Source organism: Danio rerio, chromosome 5 (genome assembly GCF_052040795.2).
Source record: "Danio rerio strain M-AB ecotype USA chromosome 5, GRCz13ab, whole genome shotgun sequence".
NCBI classification, from domain to species: Eukaryota; Metazoa; Chordata; class Actinopteri; order Cypriniformes; family Danionidae; genus Danio; species Danio rerio.
The window spans coordinates 38,694,008-38,706,247 of NC_141025.1; the positions used below are offsets into that span (position 1 = coordinate 38,694,008).

Below are 12,240 nucleotides of genomic sequence, written 5' to 3' on the forward strand. Positions count from 1 at the left end.
ATAAAAGTATATATATATATATATATATATATATATATATATATATATATATATATATATATATATAATTTTTTATACCGTACAGAGGCAAAACTATCAAATTAAATAACATTAACAAATTTCTCATAAAATGTTTTTACACTTTTTTGCTGTAAACATTTTGTAAAGTAGTAATTAAACAATTTAAACCACAAAGAAAATTCTGCAAATTAGGAAATGATAAAGACAATTTACATTTGTGAATATTATATTTACCCATTAAATAAATTGCCTATAAATTATGTTATGTTTGTCATGAGAAAAGTAACAAATTATATCACACATGGCAAAATCGATGTTAAACTTACATTTTTAAATTATATCAATAAATATAGTAAAAAAAATCTGTGGAAATCGTCATTAATATGCGCTTTGTTTACGCGGGCGGATGTCATTAAGCCGCGACCGCATCTTTGACCAATCAAAAGTCAGGATTGATCTCAGGCGTTTGTACTGTGGAATGAAGGCTCTGGCGCGTAGCGACAAAACAGTTAATATATTAATGCAGATTAACAATAATATTATCGGGAGTGTTCACTGTGGCTATTTATCCAGCTTTCACTAAAACCAAGTAAGCGAACGCCTCCGTTTACAGGAGGAATGTGTGGGCTAGTTTGCTAATGGCAATGCTACAGTAGCTTGGCTGGCTCATCTTTAGTTTTTGTTAATACTGTCGCTGCGAGACAACATAAGATGAACATTTCCTTCTACGCAGCATTAATATTTCACAGCATTAACTAATAAATAAGGGGTAAACCTATTGGTTTGGGTGGACAACTGAAGAATTCACAATGAACTCAAAGCGCAACAACAGCGAAAGCGGAGCGGGCAGAATCAACCCAGGCTCCGTTTCAGCATCAGCAAACAGCAGCGCATCCGCGAGCTCCTCTCACCGAAAACAAACTATCATCAACTCGTCCCACAAAGGAGAGAAGGAGGAGTGCATGCAGAACGCGGCCCGCGACAAAAATCTGTCCATCTCCACACTCCGAACCCGCCTCGGACCGACCATTCGGTCCACTCTGTCTGCGGCGGTGGACACTCTTCTGGGCGAGATCGTGACGGTGCTGTCCGAGACCCAGCGCGAGCTCCAGACCAAAGAGCAAGAGAACGAGAAGCTGAAGGTCCGGCTCGAGGTGTCCGAAAGAGAGCTCAAGACGCTACAGGAGTGCCTGTGTAGCGCGCAGAAATTAATCGACCAGCTTCAGGGTCCCTTTGGAAACCCGCCCATGACGGGACATCAGGTGTACTCCACTGCTGGACACTTGAATTCGAGCCGCCTGACTCACCGGAACGCACCTGAGCCGGACCCGCGCTGCTTTACTGGAGCTGAACCCGAGCTGAGTGGCGCTCTGGGCGATGCCATACACGGTTTTGACTCCAGGGAGGAATTCAAGAGCTGCCACCTCTCCATTCAGGCCGACGGGACGGTGACCAACAGCTTCTATGACCCGATATCTGTGCATTCATCTAATATCTGCTCAGACATGAACCGACCTGGTAAGACAACACTCACTTTTATATACATTCAGGTTCTGTTGCTCAACAACACGAGGGGATTTAGGGTAGAAAAGATGCAGAGTAAATTAGAACCATATTTAGTTTTGACACTTTTACACATCGGATGACTTTGGATATTTAGATTTTCCAGATACTTAGGTTGCTGCTTATATTTTAATCTCAAAATGACTGTTATCATCTTGCAATTGGAAGGTTCTATCTGACATCTTTATCAATATTGAAGTGTTCATGTTCTGTTTCTGTGGCAGCATATTTACCTTATGTGATGTGTTTTACTTGCGTAAGTTTTGCCATATGGACTGCAAATCTTTAAAGCTCAATATTTCAAAACACTTACAGTGCTCAGCATATATAAGTACATTCCTCACAAATCTCTCATTTCGATTAAAATTTTTATAGGAAGTTTTACAATATTATGGTTGTGCTTATTCATTAGATTAGTCAATACTGAAGTCAAATCTGGAGCTAATCTAACAAAATAACTGATGATAGCTGGCTAAAATTAGTACAACCAAATTTATGTTTGGGGAAAAAAAAGAAAAAATGTAAAAGGGCAAAATTCAGGAGAAGCAAAAATTAATTTGTATTTCTTTTCTCCAACATTTCACATGAATTTAATTGTATTATCTTTGCATTTCTAAAAAAATTTCGGTGACTAAAAAGTTATTTTAATAAATATATCTGTTTAATAAATCTGTTTTGTTTAAATGATAAAATGTACTCATTTATGCTGAGCACCATATTTATTAATTTTAAAACAGATTTTCTTATTCCTTAAATATCTGATATCTGGTACTTTTACTTTTTCTACATTTCTGCCAATCATAAAAAATTTTTGCACTGCTTTTTGATGCGATTAGACTGTTATAGACTAGAATAGACATGGGCCGATATAAGATTCTGATGGTATGATAACCTTGGATAAAAATATCACGGTTCGATACCATGGTATTGTGATTACTGCTCTAAAATAAGTTTTGTTTATATGTCTGGGTAAAAAAAAAAAAACTTTTTTCCCCTTTGAACACAATATTTTGAGAAACATTTAAAATATTTTGGAGCAGTAAACATGTCAGGCTAAATAATTTAAATGAATCATTGACTTCTGCTGTCTTCAATAGTTTCAAAAACACTAATTTCTCTACAATTTGAAATGGCATTTTTGGAGATTTTTTCTGCTGGAGATACTGTTGTTCTAAAAAAAACGTTTAAAAAAAGTTTTTAAAAAATCTTACACATACCGTAGGAATTGTTTAGCAGACAATTTTGGCGGTTTTAAAACCTTGACTTTTCCAAACCGTGTTATACCTTGAACAAGGTTATCATCCCATGCCTAGACTAGAATTTGATTTGTTATTTTATCAACAACAATAACTATGTTGAACCAAACAGGTCAAAAACAAATTAAATATATCTTGAAGATATAAAGTAAATTAGTCTTGATTTTTTTTCTTTTACAAAACTAATGAAAATGAAATTCTTTGAAGTTGAATATACATGTTGTATTTATTGATCAGTCATGCTGGTTGATTAGTTCATTAACAAATGAAAACAAAAAAGTAACAGCGCAGTAGTACATGCTGAGGTTAACAAATGTGAGAGTCAACTTCTTCAGGGTCTATTAACATTTCTTATTAACAAACAGGCATGAACCCCCTGGCCATCTTTTAATGCCGGTTATTACCAATTATGTTGATATATTTTTATAAACAATTCAATAATAAAGATAAATTCTAGCATTCACCAATATTATATCTCTAAATAAATATATCAAACTGACATTATATACAAGGCATCTAAGATTGGTATGAAGGACAATGCAGTAACAGGCTGCGAGTGGACTATATGCACAACTAGTGTTTTTCAGCCAATGATGACCTTCCAGGGAAAGGTTTATATGACCATTTTCAATTTTATAAGGTTTCTTTTACAGCATCGATGTTGTAATGCAATTCAAATATAATCAGTTAAATAGACTTGAGCATCTACTTGGTTGTTAAAGGGTAAAAAGAGAAGAAAAAAACATTTAAACACAGGCTCCCTAATTAGCAGCAGGCTAGCGCAAAAACTCTATTGAAAATACTGTGCTAAAATTAATTTCCATATTGTAAAGACATGACATTTTATGCAGTGCTTCTTGTTTGGTCTGATACCCACTTTATATCAAATCTCAGCCAGGCAGTGAAAATAACTTTTAACCATTAATAACAGTTTTTCTTTAAAAGAAATCAGATCTTAAACACAGTGATTTTGTATGGGATGACAATTCACCGAAAGCGCTGAGGCTGGCTGACTGAAATTAAAAGTCTGCGTGCATGTACCCCATTGTTATCATTATTTCTTACCAGTGTATAAATATGTGTGACAGGTGAGATGGTGGACGACAGCAGAAGACTCTCACACACCAGACCCCAAAACCCTCCCTCACACCCCAGCTTCTCCATCAAAGAGGAGCAGGTTCCCGGCTCTGGACAGCTGTGTGTTCAGGGCCGAGATCCACCCACAGAATCCGAGCATTCAGCACAGAGTGTGTGTGATCTGGCATATGTCCACGTGGTGGAGGAAGAAAGAGGCTCCCGTTCGCACCATCATCCCTCCAAACCCACCCCCCCACCTCCATCCAGGCCTCAGAACGGACCCTCATCTTCTCTCACAGACCCTAGTTCACCTACGCAGGGCACATCTGGCCTTAGATCCTCAGCCCAGAGAGATTCTCCTGGTTTGGGTATGAGCACTAGGAGGAGCCCAGGGGTTGGCGGTTCATCTCCGGAAGAGCCCATCCGGCGTTCCATCTCCGAGCTGATGGGGGAGGCCCCCGGGGAACGTCCTCATTTATGTCTAGAGTGCGGAAAGACTTTCCGTCTCATTTCCAGCCTGAAGAAGCATCTAAGGATCCACACAGGAGAGAAACCGTATCCGTGCACTGTATGCGGCCGGCGTTTCCGTGAATCCGGCGCTCTTAAGACTCACCTCCGCATCCACACCGGTGAAAAGCCATATTCTTGCTCTGATTGCGGCACGCAGTTTCGGCATCTGGATGGGCTGCGGAAGCATCGCCGCACACACACTGGTGAAAAGCCCTACGTGTGCAGCATCTGCGGGAAACGTCTCAGCCGCCTTCAGCATTTGAAGCACCACCAGCGCATTCACACAGGAGAGCGGCCGTGCTGCTGCCCACTATGCCACCGAGGATTTAAAGATCCAGCCAGTCTGAGGAAGCACCTCCGTGCCCATCAGGGGGAGCCAGGGGCTGATGAAGCCTTAGGGATGGCTGGTTTGGCAGAAGGCGATGGAGGATCTATGGATGATGAGGATATGAGGTTCGGGATGTGGGGGGAAGAGGAAGGGAATGACGGCGAGCCTGTGGTGGACTGTGTGTAGTCCTCATGCATTTACAAATAAGCAAATATCGAACCGTATGGTTTTCAATTATGAACCTCTTTTTTTTTTTTGAAGGGACAACTTTTTTTCTACTTTGTAAAAGGATAGTTCACCCAAAAAAACGAAATCTGTCTTCATTTACTCACCCTTTGCTTGTTCAAAACCTAGTTGAGTCTCTTTCGTCATTGAACATGCACTCAAAAATATATATATTCTTTCGTATGTTCAAATTACTTATTTACAATGAGCTGAAACAACACACTTTTTGAGATTATTTTTGAATAACTTAATTTTTTATGTTTAATACACATAAATTTGTTATTAGTGTTAATAATAGATTTGAGATGAGACAACATGAATGAATTATGTGGAACCCTGCATTTTTTTATAGTGTAAAGGAAATTACTTTGAAGAAGGATGATCGATGGAGCCTATTGACTTCTTTAGTTTCTATTTTTCCTCCTACGGAATCCTAGGAGTACCATCAACCAGCATTTTCCAAAAACACCTTCTTTTGTGTTCAGCGGAAGAAAGAAACTACATCGGGAGAGTAAATGGCGAAGTAATTTTCAGTTTTTTGGGTGAACTATCAATTTAAGACTGAAATATGTTGAGGTCTAAAAGACAGTCGCTGCATCTTGACCTCAAATCTGTGGTGACGTTTTGTTGCAGCATCTATCTCTTTTGTTAAAGTATGATTATGTATCTTTTAACATCATAACATGTTCCAAATATCAAGTACATATTATCATATTCAATGACACCACAGATGTCACATCAGAGACTGCAGATCTTGCCGTCATTTTTCTTACTATGTGTGCTGTGTTTCATTGTAAAAGCTGTTGACGCTTCAGTGGGACTAACAGGGTATATCTCGTACGATCTGTTTTTCACAACTTCTGGGTGTATTCATTGGTGTAATGAGCATTTTTATGTAAAAGAAAGCGTAGGAAAGAGCTATTGTGGGGGAAATTAAAGCCTTAACTGTGGTTTAAGTGCACAGGCTCACACACAGATGTGCATCAAGGGTTAAATGAAGATGTCGTGTTCAGGGTGAAAGGTGCTGATCCAAAGAATCAGAAAGGTGTGTGCCAGGATTAATTCATGAGTTCACTTTGAGACTCATCTATAAAAATGTATCTACGTGTCCGACTTGGCTATGTACTCATCTGCGGATTGTTTTTAAGGCTTCTTCGTTCAGATTAGGTGTAATAAGCCAGCAATTTAAGGAAACATTAAAAGTGGCGCCCACTAGTGGACATAAGAGGCAAAGACTGTTACTGCCAAGTTGCTTCACAAAAGATGGAGATGTCCTTTCTGTTGTGGCCATAGCATTAATCTGTGTGGTTTTGTGAAATACTTTTATTTACACTGAGTTTTGTTTTTATATATATATATATATATCCCATTTTGTACATTCAACCTGTATATTGTGTACATTAATCTCAGTTAGATTTAGCCTTAACTACTTCAAGACGGTAACTGGAACTTTTAAAAAGATCCATGACAATTGTTGTAATAACTTTGGACTGTTTAAACAGTTTGCTTTTTATTTTTCAACATTCTACTTTTCCCAGTGGTCATGTGTGATGTTGAGTTTAGGGATGTTGTTGCAGAGGTTTGACGGCTGTGGTTCATTTGTAGTTGGACCAACAAAAAGATTGTAGACACAGCCCAAAAACACCAGACTTAATAGTCTAATATAAATATGCAGAACGGAATGTTTAACATTGAGATCCTTTTTTGAGTGGTTAACTCACGCAACACTTCAGCCAAATTGATAAAGAGTCGATGAATTTAGTGTGAACTTTTATTCTCTAGAATTATTCGTCATTGTAAGACAACCTCAAAATATAAGCATTTTGATAAGAAAACATTTAATTCTGTTGATCATTTTGTTATAACATAAGCTTTCTTCTTGCATATTCTTCAGTGTGTATAACCAGCCATTTTACTCTTTTATAACAAAGGGCACAGTCTTCATCTCTTGTCTGTAACGCTTCATATTCCGAATAATGTACCATCATATTATAATCATTTACAAATAAAACTTCAAGTGTATTGGTTTTTGTATGTTCTTGTGAATTTCTGTCTGTACATTCAGCAGGTTGCGAGCGCTCAGACAGCAGTGTGTGTATATGTGAACAGCACATACAGGCCTCATGAACTTGGTCAAATAAACAGGACAGTGTTATAGGTGGGGCTGTTTTTTGGAGGGAGTCTGTAGCGAAACCCTCTGTCTGTTTTCTTTTATATATGTAGTCTTTGTTTATAGTTGTGCGTGCAGACTTTTCTGTTTATTCACTCAGGTTATGCTGGGGTGAGACAGTCTGAATCACAGGATTAAACTTTTAATCCTTTTTTTAATTGGAACATGCATATACATGTACAGTTGAATTATTAGCCAAACTGTGAATTGTAATACTTTTGCAAATATTTCCCAAGTGATGTTTAACAGAGCAAGGACATTTTCACAATAATTCCTATAATATTTTATTTATAGGCTTATAGGCATAAAAGCAGTTTTAGATTAAAAAAAAAACATTTTAAGGTCAATATAATCCTTTTTTTCAATTGTCTACAGAAGAAGGCAATGTTCTCCATTGATTTTTTGACCTGATTGCCATAACATGCCTAGTTAACCTAATTAGAAAAGTTTTTAAATTGCTCTTTAAGTTGAATACTAATTTTTTGCTAAATAACTAGTAAAATAAAGGGATTTGGTAGGACAAAATGAATTAGTTATTAGAAATTGGTGAATAAACCTATCATAATTAAAATATGCTAAAAAAAATTAAACAGCACTAAAGTTTTTTTTTTAATTTTTGAATGTTTTTTTGAATGTGTAGTATCATATATGTATATATATATATATAACTTGACTCTAGTTGATCATTTGGTATCAGAAGTGGCTTATATGAAAGGCAAAGGTCTCTAGTTTACACTTATTTTACCAAAATAAAGCATGATCATGCCTGGATTTTAATTTTTTAATGAGGACAGTTTGGTCTGACTTGGCTGAGACAAAAGTCCTGTCACTTAAGGCAAGGCAAGGCAAGTTTATTTATATAGCACATTTCATACACAGTGGCAATTCAAAGTGCTTTACATAAACAGGAAATAAAACGACAAGTTTAGGAACATAAAATGCAGACAATAAAAATTATTAAAAGCAGATAAAAACAAATTAAAATGAGTTAAAATAGGTTATACAAGGATGAAAAAGAAAACAAAAAACATAATAGTGCGATCTGTCGGACGCAGCACAGTGCTCATTCAGTAAAGGCACAGCTAAACAGATGTGTTTTTAGTCTTGATTTGAATGTGCCTAATGTTGGAGCACATCTGATCATTTCTGGAAGCTGATTCCAGCAGTGAGGAGCATAGTGGCTAAAGGCAGATTCACCCTGCTTTGACTGAACCCTTCGAATTTCTAGTTTATAAGATCCTAAAGATCTGAGTGATCTGTTAGGTTTGTATTCAGTGAGCATATCTGTGATGTATTTAGGTCCTAGGCCATTTAGTGATTTATAGACCAGTAATAATACTTTAAAATCTATTCTGAATGTAACTGGCAGCCAGTGTAAAGACCTGAGGACAGGTGTGATGTGCTCTGATTTCCTGCTTCTGGTCAGAATCCTGGCTGCCGCATTCTGGATGAGCTGCAAGTGTCTGACTGTCTTTTTGGGAAGGCCAGTGAGGAGTCCATTACAGTAATCCACCCTGCTGCTGATAAAAGCATGACAAGTTTCTCTAAGTCTTCACTGGAAACAAAGCATCTGATTCTTGCAATATTTTTGAGATGATAGTATGCTGATTTACTGACTGCTTTGACATGACTATTGAAACTCAGATCTGACTCCAGAGTCACACCAAGATTCTTGACCTTATTTTTTGTCGTTTGACCTTTAGAGCCAAGGTACGCATTCACCTTGAGAACCTCATCTCTGTTCCCAAATGCAATGACTTCAGTTTTCTCTTTGTTTAACTGAAGAACATTTTGGCACATCCAATTGTTAATTTCATCAATGCATTGGCAGAGGGTATCAATGGGGCTGTAGTCATTAGGCAGTAAGGCTAGGTAGATCTAAGTGTCATCAGCATAGCTGTGGTAGGAGACTTAACAGAAATAATGTACAGTATAGAATATAAAGTCATGGTGTAGTGGAAACAGAAATAATATTGTGTATGACTCCCATGAGCTTAGGCGACTGCATCCATACATCTCTGCAATGACTCGAATAACTCATTAATAAAGTCCTCTAGAATGGCAAAGAAAGTGTTCTTTCAGCACTCCCAGGGTTTATCAAGATTCTTTGCATTCATCTTACCTCCTCCTTCATCCAGACATGCTCAATAATGTTCATATCTGGTGGCTGGGCTGGCCAATCCTGGAGCACCTTGACCTGTGCTTTCAGGAATTTTGATGTGGAGGCTGAAGTATAAAGAGTGCTATCCTGCTGAAGAATTTGCCACTTCCTGTGGTTTGTAATGTAATGGGCAGCACAAATGTCTTGATACCTCAGGTTGTTGATGTTGCCATCCACTCTGCAGATCTCTCGCATGCGCCATTATATTATATTTGATAATTTAGCACTAAATGTTTTGTCAATTTGAAATGATTGTGCAGAAACATTTTTGCCATTAAAAAATAAATATTTAAAGTAACTTTTATTGGTGAGTAAACCATTTTAGTAAACCATTTTATAAAGTATATATACTATATAAGAGTTATAAACACATGTATTTTATGTGTGTATTTCTGTTACACTTCAACAAACATAATTGAATTTTTTTTAGAGCCGAAATCAAAGCCTCATGAGCTATTTTAAAATCATTAATAAATGGGAAACATCATTCTAAGTGTTCATTATTTCATCTCTTTTTCTGTCAGTTCACCGATTTGTTTTTTAAAGTAAAATTTAAATGCATTATAATTCATCCTTGCCAAAGAAAAGCATACAATTTGTGGCACTTTCTGTCCCCAAACTGTATTTCCAAAGACTGTATACTGTAGCATCATCTTTGGTTCAGTCTGTCCGCTCTCCACATCATTTAAGTGTATTTAAATAGTTTGAAATAGTACTACTTTCCAAAGAACTTCCATGACTTTAACTATCAGTTGTCAGTCTTGTTTTTCGACGCTCTCCATCAATTCTAGTTCAGCCCCCAAAAACGTCTGTTGTAAAATGTTGTTGTGCTGCTTTGTCCCAGACGATTAGGCATCGGTCAGCCAGAGTCTGACCCACATTCAGTTGATGTTTGTCCAGAGCTCTCCTCCCTTCTTGATTCTGAAGTGACTCATGTATCCGCTCAGGCGTGATTATAGTCCATGTGACGTAAGCCGAGACCACTCTGCTCTTTAAGCCCACACCCTGCTTCCAGACCACAGGCCCTGCTCTCCATGCTACGCAAAACAGAGTTTAACGTCACTCCGAGCATAGCTTTTGCTGGTCTAGATTAGGGGTGTCCAAACTCAGTCTTGAGGGCTAGTGTCCTGCATAGTTTTTCTCCAACTTCCTTCAACACATCTGCCTGGAAATTTCTAGTATACCTAGAATAGGCTTGATTAGCTGGTTCTGGTGTGTTTAGTAAGGGATAAAACTAAAATATGCCTGACCCTTTAGGACCAAGTTTGGACACCCCTGGTCTAGATGTTCTGTCATCTGTGCACACTATTTTTCATTGACAGAGCCTGTATCGTGGTGCTATGGCTAGCTAGGTACGTTTCGGTTTAGTTTCTGCCAAATCTAAGCTTCACCAAAATCCTTTTAAGGCAAATCATTTCACTCAGCGGCCATCTTTGACACACCTCTCGAGCAGTATACTCTGACATTTTGTCTGAATAGGGAAACATCAAATTCTCCAAAATTGCTTGCTAAGCTTACGATTGAATTTCATATTAGAAATCACGAGTGGTTCAGTGGTTAGCAATGTCGCCTCACAGCAAGAAGGTCACTGGTTCGAGTTCCGGCTGGGTCAGTTGACATTTCTGTGTGGAGTTTGCATGTTCTCACCATGTTCACGTGGGTTTTCTCCGGTGCTCCGATTTCCAGTCCAAACACATGTGCTATAGGTGAATTGAATAAACTAAATGTGTGTGCATGTGAGAGTGTATGGGTGTTTCCCAAAGATGGGTTGCAGCTGGAAGGGCATCCACTGTGTAAAACATGCTGGATAAGTTGGCGGTTCATTTCTGCTGTGGTGACCCCTGATGGACTAAGCTGAAGGAAAATGAATGAATGAATGTGTCAATTGAACAGGAATCAACGCATGCATTTCTGATGGTTTAAAGTCCATATTTTGTCACCAATCAACCTGCACCTGGAAATCAAGGCAACTCATTGTTTACTCAGAGCTAAACTACTCAACTTTATTATCTGAAATTGCTGTTTTGTACTTTTACTTTAATCATTGCAATCAATGGGCAGTACGTGCTGAGTATTTCTGGCTGCCAGTTAGTTCTCTGCGACTCTCACATCGTCGCCCACTTAAGCTAATCAGGGTTGAGCCTGGTCAGTACCTGCATGGGAGATCACAAGGGAAAACTTGGTTGCTGTCGGAAGAGCTGTTAAGGAGGCCAGCAGGGGGTGCTAAACCTGCGGTCTATGTGGGTCCTAATGCCCCAATATAGTGAAGGGGACATTATATTGCTCAGTGAGCGCCGTCTTGACTCTATGTAGTCACTAAAAATCCCAGACACATATCCTTCGAAAAACCCATTATTCTGGCCAAATTTGCCCAATGGACTCAATTCATCATGACCTCCTTACCATATCTTAATTGACTTTATCACTAGGTCTCCTCTTCACCAATAAGCTGGTGTGTGGTTTTATGTCTAGCAAAGAATTGCTGTCTTTGTGTCATCCAGGTAAATGATGAACACTAATGATGGATGAGAATATTCCCCCATCTGTGAAGCACTTTGAGTGTTCAGAAAAGCGTTATATAAATGCAAGGAATTATACAAATAATAAGACATAAACTACTCAGTCTGGTTTCTGAATGTAACACATTGTTTTGTTAAAAAAAAAACAGGCTGAGATTATTACTTTGAAGTGCCTAAATATGGATTTCTGGACCGTCTAAACGGTTTACAGTGAGCCCCTTCACTTGCAGTAGATGAGGAAAAATTCTGGAATGTTGTCCTTCAAAACCTTAATCTCTCTTTGGCTGAAGAGGGAGACTCAAATCCATCTTTGATGCCCTGAAGGTGAGTTAATAATCAGGAAACTGTTCTTTCATTTATCATGTAGCTATAGTGAAAACAAGCCTGACGGGAATTCAGTTTAATGGTAG

The 12,240-nt window shown here is 38.1% G+C and overlaps 1 protein-coding gene across 1 annotated transcript; it reads left to right on the forward strand.

Annotated features, from left to right (window-relative positions):
• The first annotated feature begins 458 nt into the window (after nt 1-458).
• On the forward strand, nt 459-7,002 carry si:ch1073-224n8.1. Its single transcript, XM_087253781.1, has 2 exons — nt 459-1,539; nt 3,929-7,002. The coding sequence occupies exons 1-2, from the start codon at nt 831-833 to the stop codon at nt 4,939-4,941; spliced, it is 1,722 nt and encodes a 573-aa protein (XP_087109907.1). The 5' UTR covers nt 459-830; the 3' UTR covers nt 4,942-7,002.
• The last annotated feature ends 5,238 nt before the right edge of the window (nt 7,003-12,240 follow it).

Coding starts and splice junctions, on each gene's coding strand:
- si:ch1073-224n8.1 (XM_087253781.1), top strand. CDS start 831: ATGAACTCAAAGCGCAACAACAGCGAAAGCGGAGCGGGCAGAATCAAC. Junction 1,540..3,928: donor CTCAGACATGAACCGACCTG/GTAAGACAACAC, acceptor TATGTGTGACAG/GTGAGATGGTGGACGACAGC.